General features: G+C 41.9%; 1 protein-coding gene across 2 annotated transcripts; it reads right to left on the bottom strand.

The window, feature by feature from the left end:
- Positions 1–712: 712 nt before the first annotated feature.
- On the bottom strand, positions 713–13,339 carry AQP4 (aquaporin 4). 2 transcript variants are annotated; one of them, XM_006895031.1, is made up of 5 exons: positions 13,177–13,339; positions 9,270–9,684; positions 7,309–7,473; positions 6,630–6,710; positions 713–1,096 (listed from the first exon to the last, which is right to left on the bottom strand). In XM_006895031.1, the coding sequence occupies exons 1-5, from the start codon at positions 13,206–13,208 to the stop codon at positions 818–820; spliced, it is 972 nt and encodes a 323-aa protein (XP_006895093.1). In that variant the 5' UTR covers positions 13,209–13,339; the 3' UTR covers positions 713–817. The 2 variants fall into 2 exon arrangements, with proteins under 2 accessions (XP_006895093.1, XP_006895094.1); XM_006895032.1 differs by lacking the exon at positions 6,630–6,710 and having other exon boundaries at positions 818–1,096; positions 13,177–13,208.
- Positions 13,340–17,474: the final 4,135 nt, after the last annotated feature.

Raw genomic sequence — 17,474 nt, 5'->3', positions numbered from 1 at the left:
TCCCTTTGCATTGTGGCATTGTACAATGGTAACTATCCCCTGACCCCCGTGAGACTTTAGGAGTCTGCTGGGACTAAATATGAGTAGATATTTAAGATTGGGGCAATTTTGTTAGAGGGAACTAATAGAGCTCCATGGTTTCTGAGCATTCTTTCACAATATCTGGACTTTAGTTCCACAGGAGATTGGGCACTGTGGGGAGGAAGGAATATTAGAGATGGGACTGAAAGCTGGATATTTGCCGTATAAATGGAAGCAATCCATTAACAATGACCCTTACTAATATTCTTTACTTCCGAGGTAGTTTAATAAGTAAGGGACTGTCCATTAAAGGGCATGATATTGTTCGTTTCTTGCATTTGAGTGACTTTTGTAACATATTGTTTTTTTATCATTGACAAACATAATGCTATAGAATAAAAGAATTGAAAATTAAAAACACCAATTTCATGGTAGAAGAAGCAGCTACTAGGTCTGTTTCTAAGTTCTGTCAAGCAAGACATATCCAAATCGTGATATGAACTTCAAATTGGTTATTAATGAAGTATAATTAGATAAACTGTCATACTTATTTGCTTTGGGATTACTTATTTTAAAGAATTGGAATTCAAAGTAAGGGTTTTTTTCTTTCTTCTCTAGTAAACAGTGGAATATTAAATATTTAGGTTATATGACATGAAATAAGAAATATGGAGCTTCAATTCTTTTTTAAAAACCTGCACATATCAAATCATAACAAATCTGTTTCTTTAATGGGTGGAAGGAAATCTGAGGACAGTTCGGAGGGCTCTCGTCTGCTTTCAGTGCTCCCTTCTAGTCATACTGAAGACAACACCTCTCCGGATGGGTCCTTCCCCTTCTTCTCCTCGCCTCGGTCAATGTCAATGACGTGCACCACTCCTGGCTTGAGGATCAAGTCCTCGGTCTCGACCTGACTCCTGTTGTCCTCCACCTCCATGTAGCTCCCTTTGCTTTGCTGCGCAGCTTTGCTGAAGGCTTCTTTGAAACGACGTTTGAGTTCAACATCTGGACAGAAGACATACTCATATAGGCCCGCAGCAAGGACAGCTCCTATTATTGGTCCAACCCAATATATCTGGGGGAAAGATGGAAGAATATAGAGTGTAGATAACCGATAAACCAACCACCATTTAATTGACCCTGATTGTGTTAGGATAGAACTCTGCTCTGTAGCGTTTTCAGAGGCTATGTTTCTCAGATCTCCAACATTGTCTCATCGGATGCCTCTGGGTGGACCTGAACCTCCAATCTTCACTTAGTTGTTGAGTGTGCTGACCATTGCTCTACTCAGGGGCCGCATACCATCTAAGTAAGGAAAAGGTTTTCAATATAAAACCCCTTATGGACCATTACTGTAGAAATAGAAGGATAACTAGTAAAATGGGTATAGGGATCCAAGGGGTAGGGGTGGGAGCAGAGGGGTTGAGGGCGGTAATCACAGGGTCACACAATTTGATAGGTGGAGGGAGGGGTGGGTAAGGGAAATGGGAAAGATCTGGTGTAATAAACAATGTATACAAAATTTGTAAATAAACCAGTATAAAATAAATTTTTTTTAAAAAACACACCGGATGAATATAGAATTTAGTGAGGATCTGTTGGTGGTGTGGGTAACGAGTTGTGCTGCCAACCCAAAAGCAAGAGTTTCAAATCCATTTGCTGCTCTAAGGGGAAAAGAGAGGCAATTTTCTGTTGTGTGATTTACAGCCTCTGTCAGTTCTAGCTTGACAGCAATGAGTTTGAATTGAGAGGAGGGAAGTTGATTAATGTTTTAAAAAAGGGGGAAGTGGGGGGAGGGGAGGCAAGAGGAGCACAAGGAAAAAAGAACCCAAATTAGTGTCAGAGACCCATATGTGGGCTGAATAGCATTTGAAAAGAAAACAAGGAAGGACTGCTTCTCTCATCTCCTTTTCTGCTTTCATTCGTTTGTTTCTTTCCATTTTCTCATGATCTTCCATATGAAGACTTCCCATTTGTTGGTACTGCAACCAAGCAGCCATAGTGACAACTCTTCAACCAGAATAGAACAAGCAAAGTGTCCTGGGGAATAAAGTTCTCAGTTTCTCAAGATTGCCATCTTACATTTGTTTTCTGCATAATCATGATCAGAACACAGAGTTTATGATTTGAAGCTGTAGTTACTCAGAACTACATGGCCCCCATTCCAGCATTTAGCAGTTTTGTGAGTGCTTAGATCAGTTACTTCATTTTCTCAGCCTTAATTTCATCATCTGCAAAGTGCGGATTATAACCATACATACCTCACGGGGTGTCACTACTAAATGCAATAATCCTGCTAAAGTCCTTAATAGTTTCCAGCTCATAGTAACTTGTCTTATTTCATGCTTCCTACGTAATGCTCAGAAGAATGTGACATGGCTGGCTACAGTTAAAGTCATTATACTCCTTATGTGACATGCTTTCCTCCTTAGACTTTAGTGATTTGATTTAATTGAAAATGCCATAGTTTGTCCATGACCCTTTTTTAATTATTATTATTTTTTCTTTTTATAATTTAATCATCATGGCTTTCTATTGATGGCTTGGCAACAGCAACAAACCAACAAACAAAACCAGCAAACTTTTGCTGAGTTTACAGATGATGGCTAGTTGAGGATTAGTAATTCCGTGCATTCATAATTCAGTACATAAAAGTTCATGTTGCAACATTTATGCGTCTAAAATCAACTGAGTTTTGAGTTTGGATGAAAGTCAACATTTGCTTTTAGCACAAGTACATGCTTGCCCTAATAGAACATTAGTTGTTTATTCAATAGGTTCACTTGAACAGTGGAATCCCTAACACTCTCTCTGAACCTGTTGTACCTAATACTTTGCTTGTATTTCATTTCTTGCTAGTAACGTTTTAGAATCTCTGTCTTTCATTGCTGTCAAGTCAGAATGGACTCAGCAGAACTGCCCTCCAGCAGATTTTCCAAGGGTGCAAATTGCACAGGAAGGAAATGGCCCATTTTCCTCCCCTAGAGCAGGTGGATTTGAATCATCTGTCTTTGGGTTGGCAGTGCAACTCCTTATCCGCTACGCCACCATTATCCCTATTTTATGGATAAGGAAACTGAGGCTCTGAATACAGAGGAAACTCATTAAAGACTGTGTGTTAAGCAAGAGATTTGAGTTGAGATTTCAGGTCTGACAACAAACTCCTCTTCTCAACCTTCATACCATTTCTACCACTCTTCCCTTCTTTGAAAATCAGCAAGAAAGACATTTTGTCTTTAAGACACTTCTGGAAATTAGTCTCATGAGATTCTTCACTGCAAAATAAAAGCCTTTAAAACTTGAAGTTGAATCTGAACATGCATTCTTAACAGACAGGCAGCTGGTGGAGTAGCTGCAAGAACCACACTCCTCACTGTGAACATGATCGATGCCGAGTTTATCTCCTCTGCCCTTTCAGAAGAGAAATGAGAGCTCTGCTCTAAAGGGCTTAGCTTTTCTCTTGCTTAAGATTTTCTTAGACTGATTCTACATGCTGTGGCTCCCACAAGATATGAACAATTTCCCCCAAACCTAGCATACTGCCATCGAGTTGATTCTAACTCATGGTGACCCCTGTTCCATGGGGCTTTTCTAACAGTAATTTAACTAAAGCAGATGGCCAGGCCTTTCTTCCGTGGTATTTCTGGATGGGTGTGAACTGCAAGTGTTCAGCCAGGTAGTGAAATGGCAACTTTTTGTGCCACTTAGGGTCTTCAAGGAAGAATAAAAATGACTCCAACTCACTGTCACTAACTAGACTAGAGTGTGCTCTAACTTATAGCGACCCTCCACTGGGCTTCCAAGGCTGTAAATTGCAACTAGAGGAGATCAGCCCTCTTCCTCCCTTGGAGCTGCTGGTGGATTTGAACTGGCAGTCAAGAGGTCTTTGGGTAAGATGTACAGGCTCCCAACAGACAACACCACCAGCACTCCCTATTCAGGGAGACTAGGGAGTCTGGCAGCTTAGCGGTAAATAGTTGTGCTGCAACCACGGGTTAAAACCACCAGCTGCTCCACAGGAGAAAGATGGGCAATCTCCTCTTGTGTGATTCACAGTCTCTGAAAACCCACTGAGCGAAGAAGAGTCAGTTCTGATTCAATGGTACATGACAACAACAACAACAAGGTTCTCCGGCTCAGTCACACATGTGGTTGCCAGAGTTGGAATGGATTAGACCTCAAAAGGTTTTTTATTTTCCTTTGCTTCCCCCCCCCCCCCCCCCCGCCCCATAACTACTGTACATTCCTCAGAACACTGAAGAGGAAGACTACATTTTCATCTAACTGGATGTCCTCAGACATAAACAAATCTCAATTTCAAGTTGTTAAGCAAAAAAACCCTCCTAAGGTGCTTTAAAGTAACTTAAAATTGATAAAAGTAAATTATTTCTGTTGTTGAACATTTAGAACAGAGAGTAAAATACAGATAAGAAAATGAAAATAATTCATTATACTACTGAAAATTACCTTTAACACATTGGTGTCATTTGTCTATTTTAAACTCATTCTAAAACCCATACAATTATTTGCATAAGATGGACAGTCATTTTCAGCAGAATTAAAGTTTTTGCTTAATAACCACAATGGGAAATTCTTGATCCAATCAGTAGACTAAGACTTTTTTATGGAAAAATTCTTACATCTTACTTTATCCTAAGTAGCAATGAATTAATAAAAACATTTGCATTCATATTTCTAAATGTATTACATGAAGATGACATTTTAAATAGTTTCATTGCAAATAATTGGATAGGTTTGACAGGTCAGATAGGCTAGGGGGAAGAAACTTTCTTTTCATACAGAACCAAATTGGAAAACGAGGAGAGAATGGCTATACAATTCAAACAATATAACTAATGTTTACCATATTGTACATGTAAAAATTGTTGACTTGATTTATGTTTTACTGTGTATATGTATTTTTTAAATTTTATTTTATTATGTGTGTGTGTATGTGTATCATCAAATCAGATCTGATTGGGAGAGGAAGAGATTGTCCCTTCTTCACCAGCAGAGCATCTGGTGGATTCAATCGGACGCCTCTGGGATTGCAGTGCAGCTTCTTGCCACTGGGCCACCAGAGCTCCCTCCTTTACTGTGTATATTTTTAGCCACAAAGAAAATACAGCTTGACTTTAGGAAGTAAAACTAAGTGCTGCACTTCCACCATAAGATTTATACGTATACATGTTGATGTAAGATCAATATAGACTTATTGCCCATTTCATGAGGAAACATTAAAATTTCCATTACAAATAGTGTGACAAATCTTTTGAACCATGAATCGAAATGTTAGTAGCAAACTGACCAATCTTATGGATGACGATGTTGCCCATGTGTTGGCTTGGCTGTATCACAGATTTTGCTCTCATGTTGTTACCTAATGATATAAATGACTTTTAGAGGATTGGTGCACTTAGTGGATACAGATAGTAGTGGCTCAATTTCTTCTTAGTGGCAGTGCACTCCATGGTTGGGTGGATGTGATGGAGTTAATAACCACCACATACAGAAGATTAAAAAACCCAGTGACGTATTCTATTATATTCATGAGTTTAAAAGAAAAGTTGTGAAATGACATTCATAACATATAAATGACCATAAAAACCCCATTTGAAGCTGGTTTCCATATGTCTCCTATTTTTGTCTGTTATTGTAAGCTAGTGTGTGAGTAGCCTTCAATATTGCCAGATTGCTCACTTATGGATTTAAGCTCCTTTGTTGTAAAAAACAGTTTAAAGAAAATTGATAGTGATATTTAAAAATGGATAACATTACTGTCTTGAAGCATCACCACCATATTATTAAGTAAGGTTAGGCAGGAGACGCAAAAGTATGTCTTTCTAAGGGTCATTTATTTTTCCAGCTATGGCTGTGGCGATAATAGCGAAAACATTTGCACCATTTATCCGGCACCATCTGCAGTTCAAAAGCTTCCAACTCTCATACTATTAATTGGGTTCATGCTTTTGTAAACAAATAAACAACAAAAACAAAAGGATAAATATTTGCTAGAGTCAGTGCTCAAAAGCATTTTAAGTTTTTCTTTTGTTTCTGCAAGAATGTTTTCTGTTATTGCTGGGAAAGCTTTTCTTTCAATTATTTCAACGCTGTATGTGCTACGTCATCCTGATTTTAACTTGTCCCACAAGGCCACCCCATGGAAAATATATTCTGCAGCAGTATGTCAGATCTGGTGCCCAGAGGTGTGCTTGAGAACACTATTACTTAAAGACCTGAACAGAAATAGGATAGTGTTTTTGTGGTAGTCTTTTTCTAGTTATTAGAGGGAGCTCTTGTGGCTTAGTGGTGGTAAGGAATTGCATCGCCTACTCAAAGTATGCAGCTCAAATCTACCAGCTGCTTTGTGGGAGAAAGGTGGGCATTCTCTTCCTGTGCAGTCTTCTGCTTCTGAAAACTCACTGGAAGGTTAGCTATGAGTTGGCTCCAACTCAGTGTTACACAACCACAGTCTTCATGAAATATGTAATAAAGCGGGGATAAAATGTGGGATAAGGCAAGAGAAATCAGTGAAAAAGGAGAGAGAGAGAATGTCCCATGACTATATTCAACTATAAGAAGATAGAAACTATTAACATGGTAGTTACCCAATGGTTTTCCCAATTTCCCATGATCACAGCAGGTCCAAAGGATCGAGCAGGGTTCATGCTGGCACCAGTATAATTAATCTATACAGGGAAAAAGAAAACATTGTCAGATATTGCCAATCCAGGGCTACTAAGAGATACCATCTTTTGCAAATTGCTACCTGTTGCGAGGTCATGTAAGTATTAGTGACTCCTTCAGCATTAGCAATTCTATCACTTAAAATGGGCAAGGATAGTAATCAAATAGGTCTGTCTTGGAGAGGGTGAAACCAAGTTTCTCCTTGGAGGCTAGGATTTTGAAGCTCCATCTCACATACTTTGGGCATGTGGCCAGGAGAAACCAGTCCTTGGTGAAGGACATCATGCTCGGAAGGGTGGAGGGATATAGCACAAGAAAGAAGAACCCGGGATGAGATGGATTGATTACGGTAATTGGGGCAATGGGGGTTGTTATGTCAGAATTAGTGAGACTGTCTCAGGACAGGGCAGGGCAGGCTTCAGAGCTGCTGTAGATAGGGTCGTTATGGGTCACAGGCAACTGGATGGCAACAACAAAAACAACAACAACATAATTAGTTGGGTAGTGAGGAGGTAAAATTGTAACAACAATATCTTCAGGTCTGTTTTAGGAAGAGGATGCAAGAAATGGATCAGTTATTTAAATAGCCAGAGAACTTACCGCAAATAAATGTCCAATTGCCACTGAAATTCCAATCGCCAAAGCTATTGAACCCGTGACGTCAGTCCTTTTGGGATCACAACTGGCAAAAATAGTAAACACCAACTGAAATGTGATTATCAGCTCTACCAGGAGGCCATGACCAGCAGTCAGATTTGCATGAACCTAGAAAGAGAAAATACTCCATTTGAATTGAAGTTAAAGTGCATTTTCTAGGATTCCCTGTCCTTTTGAACGGCATCTTTTGTTCCAGTAAAAAGCAAAACCAAAAAATCTTGTTGTTGTCGAGTTGGAACCGACTCATAGCTGACGTTCCATACGGTTTCTGAGGCTGTAAATCAAACAGGAGGGAACTGCCCATCTTTCACCCTGGGAGCCACTGATGCCTTTAAACCACCTGAAAGATACAGCCCTTAGATTGACAATGCAATTCCTTATAGACCAGAGCTCCTTTATTCCTATAAAAATGCTAACATTTTCCCTTACCCTCAATTTAAACAAAAATTAATCTACAATGACCAGAGCTTGTGCTAAGTGCTCCTTTCTACATAAAAAAAAAAAAAAAAAGGCAAAATGTGCCGCAATTGCACTTAGGAGTTTCTTGAGACTTGTCATTTTATAAGGTGATGATTAACTTCATTAATTAGGTTTTAATTAATTAATATATATTTCAATTAAAATTTAAACAATGTGTGATTTTTTAATCAACCCTAGTGCTGAGCTAACAAATGATATTTCTAATCAGCTAAGAATATAGCTAGTAGTCAAACAGTAGGGTCAAACTTCCATTAATTTTTTAAAGTGTGACCATTTATGCAACTCATTTTAAATATCATGAAGATGACAAGAAACAAAATAGTTTCTGTCTCTGCAAGTGAACTAACAAAATCATCATTATAAAAATGTCTTGAGGCTCAGGGAATGAAAGATAGAGAGACCAAACCAATATAAATGTTGTGCCTCTTTAGTTGTTCAAGGGCACCCTGGTGGCCAGGGGGTAAGAAATAGTGCTACCAACCCAATAGTAAGTGGTTCTATTTCAAAGATGTTCTGAGGGAGAAAGATGAGAATTTTTCTCCCATGCGAGTTACAGCCTCTGAAAAATCTGCTAGGGAGTCAGCTATGAGTCAGTTCTGACTTGACAGCAAGTAACAACTATAACAACATCAAATTAAGAAATGTTGCTTGATCTTGACCATCTTTATGATTTTTGGACGAGTCATAATAAGCTACCAAAGTTAGAAAGCTCAAAAATTCAAACTCATCGCTGTAATTTGGAATTGACTCATAGCTGACCCTCCAGTGGGTTTCCAAGGGTGTAAACCACAATGGAGTTCACTGACTGACTTTCTCCTGAGGAGTTGCTAGTAGACTCTAATTTCCAGAGAGGCTGGACCCTTGGATTAGCAGCACAACTGCCTAGGACTAGGTCACCAGAGCTCCTCAGAGGTAGAAAAGAGGCAAAACAAATGAGAGAGACTCAGTGGATTCAAATGTCCCAACAATCGTGAAGATGAATTTTGGATTTCATTGTATTCAAATAATTCCACAGCAAACAAAGGCTTATAAAGATATCCTATGTTCCAAGAACGACTTTTTACATCAAGAATCATGTACATTTCTCCTTGTCATTTGTTGTCATGTGCCGTTGAGTCGCCTGTGACACATACCAACCTTATGTACAACAGCCCTAAACCCTGCTCTATTCTGTGCCAATCTTATTGTTTATTGTCTCTGACACACCTACCCCATTTACCATAGTCACTGACTCAATCTTTCTCATTGAGAATCTTCCTTTCCTGTGCTGTTCCTCCATCCTCCCAAGCACCCCCCCCAAAAAAAAATCCCCTGGGAATAAGTTGGCACTCTTAATAAAGTCTCTCAGGCTACCAAGGTGTGACTTGGTCGTGTCTACAAGATGCTTTGGGTCCTAGTTTGGAAAGAAGATCTAAAGATGCTACCGTGGTAACTCCCAAGCCTCCCACCACGTTGGGGGGTGTGACAAGGTAAAGAATTCCGGCTCCAATGATGGCACCCAGGCACTGGGCAGCAATGTAGAAGACAGACTTGGCGATACTGATCTTTCTGGTGCACACCATGGCCACCGTCACAGCTGGGTTGATGTGGCCACCGGAGATGTGACCAAAGCACTGCACCATGGTGGCAATGCTGAGTCCAAAGCAGAGGGAGATCAGGACCATATCCACAGGCAGGGGGTTCTCAGTTCCACCCCAATTGATGGTAGATCCCAGGCTGAGGAGGACAAAAATAAGCATTGCCAGAAATTCTGCTGTCACGGCTTTCCAGAATGCCTGGGTCCAGACTCCTTTAAAGGCGGCCATGATGTCTTCTCTTCTACACAAAGGTCCACACTTACTGAAAAGAAAAACAAATGGGAATCAGAAGCTACCAAACCAGCCTGTTGATCTGAAATGGTTTATGACTGTGAGGAAACCAGGCTTACTGTCTTGCCTGGTGTGGGTGGGAGAACCTACCAAGCATTATGTGCATACCAAGAAAGAAAGCTTCTGGAAATCTCCTTAATTAAAAGCTGAGAGGTGGATGTTCTAGTCTTCTTTGATTGAATAGTAAAAGATCACCCAGTATCACTGGAAAATTAGCTACAATTGTCCCTCGAAAAAAAAATGGCTAAATCAAGTTCCTTAAAAAATTAAAAATAAGATATATTTAGCTTGTAGTTATTTCCCCTTAGAGCAGGTTTTCCAGGTATTTATCATACATGTGCCATTTATATTTTTTTTAAAAATCAAAGGATAATATACATATAAAGAAATACACTAAAGAAAAAAGATTGTTTTCTATTTTCTTTACTGCTTCAAAACGGCTCTGAGAAAATGTCTTTGCCGAACATGAGCCTTCCTCCTTTTCACCTAGCATAGACCAGGATTAAGAGGCGACTCCCTGTGCAGACAGAAGTCTGGGTCTGGGAAATCACTTTTGGAGGAAGTGAATTGGTGGAAAGGAGGTGAGCTCATAGTGAGGCTGGCATCAGCAGTGGGAACAGGCAGGATCTGAGCTGGGTCACTCCCCCTCTGCGCTCACAGATGATCCAGGAGTTAGAGCCTCTCCCGGGAGTCCAGACACGCCGCCCAAATCTGGGCTCCAGGCACAGGGAGGAGTCACCCGCAGGCCCCAGGGGAACTTGGAGCGCCTCTCAGGGGGCGGGAACAGCCATTCCTGGGCAGTGCCAGGCTCTCGGGGCTGCCCGATCAAATGAACAAACAGCAACTCTCTATCCAACTGGTGACCGCGCGCTCCTGGGCGCTGCGCCACAGCACTGCCCTGTGTGGGCTCCACCAGGCCTCCTGTGCGCTCCCAGCAACCCCGCCACAGCATTGCGTGATGTGGGCCCTTCCAGGTCCCCTGTGCGCTCTCAGCCACCCCGACACAGTATTGCGTGATGTGGGACCCTCCAGGTCCCCCGTGCGCTCCCAGCCACCGCGCCACAGCACTCACTGTCCAGTGCAGGCTCCACCCTCAGGCCTGGCTCATCCCTAGTAGCCTGGTCTGGGAAATTAGCATCATAAGAGGGAAGTAATTTTGGGAGTGTTAGGGGAAGTTCCGACAATCCCTCCTTGTGCCTGACCTTCTTTGAACCCTTGACATTACCAAAAAGGTATCCTGGAGGCCAGGTGACCTCCAGTGTTGTAGTCTTTGGCTGTAGGCAGAGCTGGCGAAGGAGCTGGAGGTTTAGGGGGTGTGACCACCCAGAGCCGGAGCTCGAACGGAGCGCGTTTTCCCGAGCGCTTTCCCCAGGACCCTCTCTTAGATCTGCCTGGCCCTAGGTGACTGAGCTCTGCATTTAGGGGAGCTCTTCACCTGCATGGACTGTCGGGTTCTGGAGGAGCAGGCGCTGAGCAAGGCAACCCCTAAATAGGTTTGACACTTTCTCCCTCTAATCTGTTTTCCTCTTAATGTCTTTGCATCTTTGGAGCTGAGGCTCAAGGAAATCCACGCCATTGTGCATGTGAAACAGCTGGTAGGGCATGTTTGAATTTGCCAATGATGAGAGGGTCTCCTCCTGTAAAGATTTGTTTTGTTGTTGTTGTTATTGCTGTGTATCATCATGGCCGCCCTCCAGGGGATTTGCAGAGGCAGTAAATCACACACAGGAGGAGATTACCCATCTTCCTCCTGAGGAGCAACTGAACCACAAGCCTTTGGGTTAACAGACCCACTCTAGGAAACCCCGTGGTGGTTCCCATCAGGAAAAACCATGGCTGTGGATAGTGGATGAAAGTCTCAATGCAAGACATGTGTCTCTTATCCTGTAACAGTCATCAGACTACAAAAGCGTGGGGAGATTTTAGCAAAGACTCTAATCACACAAGACTATGGAACGAAAGGTTAGGCTAGAAAGCTAAGAATGGGAAGGGATGATTTAACTACAGCTTTCTCCTTGGTGCATTTACTGAGAGGAGTTAATTCCCCCACAGCACCTACTGTCCCTTAGAGCCTGCATGTTGGATGGACAGTGAGGAAAGGCTGTGACAGAAAGAGCTACAGAGCCTCTGCCTGTTCCTAAAGGTCTCCGCTCAGGTGCTGGTTTGATATGGGACTTTGCTTCAGAGGGAGATAGATACACACATCTACTTACAATCAAGTCACAGGAAGGGCTGGCTGTGTAAAGAAAGTACCCAACTATCTCTCAAGTGTGCCCTGCTCAAGTGAATTATGACAAACCCCAGCTGTGGGGTGGAGGGAGGGTGGTGTGACAATGACATTATGGCCCCCAGAGGAATAGAAATTAAGGAAATGAAACCCAGCAGTTGGAATAGGGCAGGTTGGGTCTCCTTGGAGAGACATTGCCATTATCCAGGAGGAGGAATTCGGAAGGGGGAAAGAAGTTACTTGAGGCACTTCTGAACTCACTGGCAGTCCACAGACGTAGCTGGGATGGCCAAAGGGTTAAGTATTGTTAGAAGTGTTGGGCATATGTGACCAGGTTTGTTTGGAAAAATGTTAAGACGACAAAGGCAGGTAAGGAAGGCCTTTAGGGGGTGAGGAAAGGCCCCACCTCAGTGAGCAGAGGGCAGAGGCGGGGCCCAGGAAGCAGCCAGCCTCCAGGTTACACCATTTCTCCCTGGCTACCCCCAGTTCCCTGAATCTCTCACACACCTGTCCATCTCTCCAGAGACCTAATCTAAGAACTCAGCTACTCATTCTGCTTCAAGTTTTCATCAGCCTGAGAAATCAAAAAGCAGAGCAAAACAAGAAACCAGATAAACATACTCCTGAGAGCGCTTTAAGCTTCTTTTCAAAACAATCCACAATCTCTGCTCTCCTTCAAGGGCAGAGTGACCAGCCTGCGCCCACTGTGAACCCCAAGGTCTCTGGCAGGACAGTCCTGTGGCCTTACAAGTGCCCATCCCAACGTCCCTCACAGCCCCCTCTTGGTATTGTTTGTGTCCTTTATGTGTGCACGCTCCCTGGAAACCGAGCAATACAATTAGTTTCACTTCTTTTGCCCTGAAACAAAGGGGGCTTGTTGATGTGACAGGGTTGGACTGAACCAGGCATATCCACTTCTTAACTGGTTGCACCCCAGGGTGGGTGCCTTTTCTGATGAAAAATCCTGAAGATAAAGTTTTCCATCTGCTAGGGCAACATACTTTTCCAGCTAGATTATAGGAATGCTTTGCTGAAAAACATCCCATTGCACCTCTGTTCTCAATGTCTCCTTTCTTGGTATATGCTCAGTCCCAGATTTAAAAGAATCACCCACCTGCCCAGGCACTGCTGTACAGATTCTGCTCAAGAAAGCACAAATCCCATGTCTGGGCAGTAAATGAGACAGCTTCATCTTCCACCCCTGAGCATTCTCTCTTAAGGAAAGAAAGGACTTACCCCCACCTTCTTGCTGCGGGTCTGCCACTCATTCCTTCCCTGGGTAGAGTGCAGGGTTCTCATTGCCTGTCCCCGCAGCTCCCAGTGCTCCGGGAGTCAGATTACGGCCACTCGTCTGATTGGGTTTTTGGAGTGGAGGGGTGGAAAGATTCTGCACCATGTGGCAGTCCTGAAGATATATTTGAACTTGAAATTACTTTCCCTTACCTGATCACTGTAGACACAGGGCATTTCAGGAACAGGAGGTCCTCCCTTACATTAGGAGTTTGTTTTGTTCAAATGGAAAAATGTCCGAAATATGGATTTTTATTTTATTTTTAAATTCTATCACAAAGAACTCCTGAGAATCTGACTTGTTTGGAAAAACGCTGCAGTTGAAATTGGGCAGTTATTAGAAAACAGGTATATATAATTATCCAGCAATGGAAATCATTTGAGATATAGGTAACTACAGTTCATTTGTGTTTAAATGAAAAAGATCCAGTGAGTTCTTGCTGACATTTCTGATGTGTGAAGCAGTATTCTATAGGGGAAAAAATAATAACTGCAGTTCCATTTAGAGCATAAGTGCCAAACCCACTACAATTCTAGTAGATTCTGACTCATAGGCACCTGCCATTGGGTTTCAGAGACAGTGAATGCTTACAGGAGGAGATTGCCTATCTTTCTCCCTAAGAGAGGATTCAAAGCTTTAATTTAGCAGCTCAACATATTACTCACTATGCTACTGGAACAGAAGTTGTAAGATCAGTTATTAAGAACAATAGTTATATGGAAATAAAGGGAATAAGAAAACAAAGATTCTTGCCTCTGGACCGATAGACAACATCATGATGAAAGGAAAAGAGATTGAAACTGTCAACAGCTTCATCTTATTTGGATCCACAATTAAAACCCTTGATGCTGTTGTGGTTGTTTATTGCCTTCGAGTCCAGCACGACTCATAGTGACCCCATGAACAAAAGGCCTGAAGCCTCTCTACAACTATCGACACTTATCAAAGTTTGTAGAGTTTCTGGAGGCACGTTGTTTAGGAAGTGGATGCCACTCCTGCTTCCAAACCTGTCATAATGTGTTATTATTGTTATGGGCCTTTGAGTTAGTTGCCTGTGATGTATAGTGACTCTCTGTACAGCAGTTCTGAACCTTTGATACTAGCAGTGAGGAAATAAGAAGACACAGTGCACTGGGAAAATCTGCAGTTAAGAACCTTTCAACATTATTCAGGAGTAATGATGTCAGTTTGAGGACTAAGGTGCATCTGATTCAGGCCATAGCCTTTCTGATCACTTGCTATGCGTCTGAGAACTGGACAATGAATAAGGCTGACAGAAGAAGAATTAGTGCCTTTGAGCTGTTGTGTTGGAGAAGAGCACTGAACATCTCATGGACGGCCAAAAGACCAAACAAATATCTTGGAGAGTGCAACTGGAGTGCTCTTTGGAGGCAAGAATGATGACGCTTCGCCTCACATACTTCAGGCACGTTGCTAAGAGGGGTTATTCCTTGAAGAAGGGCATGATGCTGGAAAGGGTGGAGGTTTGGTTAAAGAAAAGAAGATCCTTGGCCAGTTGAATTGACACAGTGACTGGCTCAAGTGTGTCAGGAAGTGTGAAGATGGCACACGATAGGTTGGGGTGCAGATCTGTTGTTCATAGGGTCACTATGAATCATATTTGACTCAGTGGCACCTAACAATAACAACAGGGTGTTCACCTATTAGGAATAATTGACTTGGGTTGTGTGTGTGTGTGTGGTGTTTCTTGGTTTTTGTTTCTTTTAGGAATAATTGTTAAGTAAGAAATACTACATTCAAAAAGTAAGGAGGTTGGGCAGAGATAAACTTACTAGAAATTGAAAAGCATCATGTCTGGAAACCTAGTTACACTAAGCACAGATTTGTTCATTCTTGTTGTTGTAAGGTGCCATAGAATCGAGTATCAATTACGGCTCATCGTGGCCCTATGAACATCAGATCCAAACCTTGTAGTACCCTGCACCAGGCTTACAGTCTCTGCCATGCCTGTAGCCACTATTGCAGTCGCTGTGGCAATCCACCTCACTGGGGATCATCGTTCTTTCCCGACTTCATGTAATCTGTGAGGCCTCAGGCAAAATTAATATGAGGCCTCACGGTAAAAGTTATTAAGTTATTAAGATCGTGGCAGTAGAGCATTAAACCAAATGTAGGGACTTTCTAAGAGTGGCCCTCTGTGTGACCACACACTTGTCTGTTTATGAAACCGTCCCTCCTGTCTAAGGAGTTTATTGAACTTGGAAGATAAATCTGAGACTTGAGTGCCTATGTCACCATTTCATTGTTATTATTTTTTTAAGTGGACCCTCAAGCACACACAACTGGAATCATCATAATCCTTTGTTTATGACACTGTTACCACTAATCCTCTTTAAATGTATATAATGAATTACATTTAAACAATTCAATGAATACCTGTGAACCTATTGACCAGAATCATAGCTCTTCCCTATCCTTTGTCCTGCCTTCTCTTTGCCATCTCATTTCAGATTTGACTGGGTCTTCCCCCCACCCCCCACCCCAAAATAAAGTATGCAAAGGAAGAAACACAAAAGAAGTAAGTAGAGCCAGTATTCTTTTAGATCACTGTCAAAATTCTTGATTTTTCTTGCTTTTTAGAAAAAACTTTTTTTTGGTCATTTTAGTGAAGATTTACAAAGAGATTGGTTTCATTCATTCAGTCACGTTCCTCCCTCCCCCTCCTCCGGTTCCTCTGGTGATGAGAATGGCCCAAAATCTCTCTCTCTATCAAAAAGGAAGCAAAACTTTGAATGTGAGTTTGGAGGCGTACTTCGTAGCTGTTTCAAACCATCTCAGATAACAGTCATTGTATTTACATTCTTAAGAATGGATTTCAAAAAAAAGAAAGAAAAGAATGGATTTCACACTGGTTAAAGTGCATTAGTGGTTTGAGCCTTTTGAAAGTATGCTTCCAAACATTTTGATGAGAGAAGGAAGAATGTATCTAAACCCACAAAGGACACTTAAAATATTTCATATTGTTAAAATGTTTTACCTTTTAGCTGTTAAAGACTGACATTAAAAAAAAAAAAGAGCAGAACGTTGTTGCAAGTTTAAATAGTCTGGCTTTTTCAATAGCTGTGCCACAGCTTTTGACCCTGAGAAAACTGAGCCCTCGTGTTCCTGCCATCTGAGAACCAACCTTACGGTGTTGGTCCTTCTTATGAATGAGTCCGATGGTCACACCCAACCCTGAACCAAAGAACATCACTCTCTAGGGCTGCTGGGTGTTGGGGGACACAGTTTTCAGGTTCACTCTTTGCAAGTAGCCTCAGGCTTCATTAGCATTCACTATGCCCCCCTTGAAGTTCCCATCACCATTTTACAAAATGCCAGCGAGACTTGGTTACCACAGTTTCTCAGAGCCTTTCCCTTTCTTCTGGCTGGCTGAGTACTGCCCCTGCAGAATGTGTTGACAGTCTAGTTTCTAAAGGACAACTGTTCCCATCAAGGGAAGGGCCACCCTAATTGGCACCGACTCACACACTTATTGGAACTTTCAACAGAGAGGCTTACAGTTTACCACAGCTTAACTCTTCACCTACCAGGGCTTGTAAATTCTTATTCAAACAAATGAAGAAACACAAAACAACAACAACAAACCCCAAACATCCCAAACCCATTGACATGGAATCTTTGGTACACTAATGGCAACTTCACATGTTACAGAGCAAGATTTTTTAAACTGTAATCTTCATGAAGGTCAACCATCAGACCTTTCATGGTTCTGATGGGTAGATTTAGGGTGGCGGTTTTGTTAGTGCAAGTCATTTGTGAAATCCAGGGATCCTGTTGTTTCTTATTAGCTATTAAAACAAACAAAGATAAAGTCCCCACAAACTCTTTATCGCCATTGAGTCAGAACATACTCAAAGTTGACCCTTCAGAGGGTTTTCAGAGTCTGGAAATCAAAAGGGGGGAGATGTTTATTTTTCTCTCAGGGTGTGGCTGGTGGATTGGAGCAACCGGAGAGGCGCCATCTTTGTGCTAGCAGCACACTTCCCTACCCGTAGGCCACCAGAACTCCTTTGTTATTAGTTATTATTACTCTTTTAATATTTAAGATAATTTTATTGATACTTCTGTCAGTATTTCTGGCCCTCTGTATTTGCCAGTTCAGTTACATATTTGGTTTTTCTTTGACTCAGGGACAAAAAAAAATTCCAACTTGATTTGCTGTTGTTATTATGTGCTACCAAGTCGACCATGATTCACAGCAACACTTATGAACAATAGATCC

The sequence above is a fragment of the Elephantulus edwardii genome, unplaced genomic scaffold, assembly GCF_000299155.1.
Source record: "Elephantulus edwardii isolate Elephantulus edwardi_28Jun2011 unplaced genomic scaffold, EleEdw1.0 scaffold00155, whole genome shotgun sequence".
Lineage (NCBI taxonomy): Eukaryota > Metazoa > Chordata > Mammalia > Macroscelidea > Macroscelididae > Elephantulus > Elephantulus edwardii.
Note: the sequence above shows the minus strand (reverse complement) of the source record. Positions and strands in the feature narration are given on the sequence as shown.

Bases quoted from the DNA above. Each gene is read 5' to 3' on its own strand.
- AQP4 (XM_006895031.1), bottom strand. From the start codon at position 13,208: ATGAGTGGCAGACCCGCAGCAAGAAGGTGGGG. The intron at 9,685-13,176 runs GTAAGTCCTTTC...TTTTCTTTTCAG, and splicing joins CCCGCAGCAAGAAGGTGGGG to TAAGTGTGGACCTTTGTGTA. The intron at 7,474-9,269 runs GTAGCATCTTTA...TTCTCTTTCTAG, and splicing joins GAGGCTTGGGAGTTACCACG to GTTCATGCAAATCTGACTGC.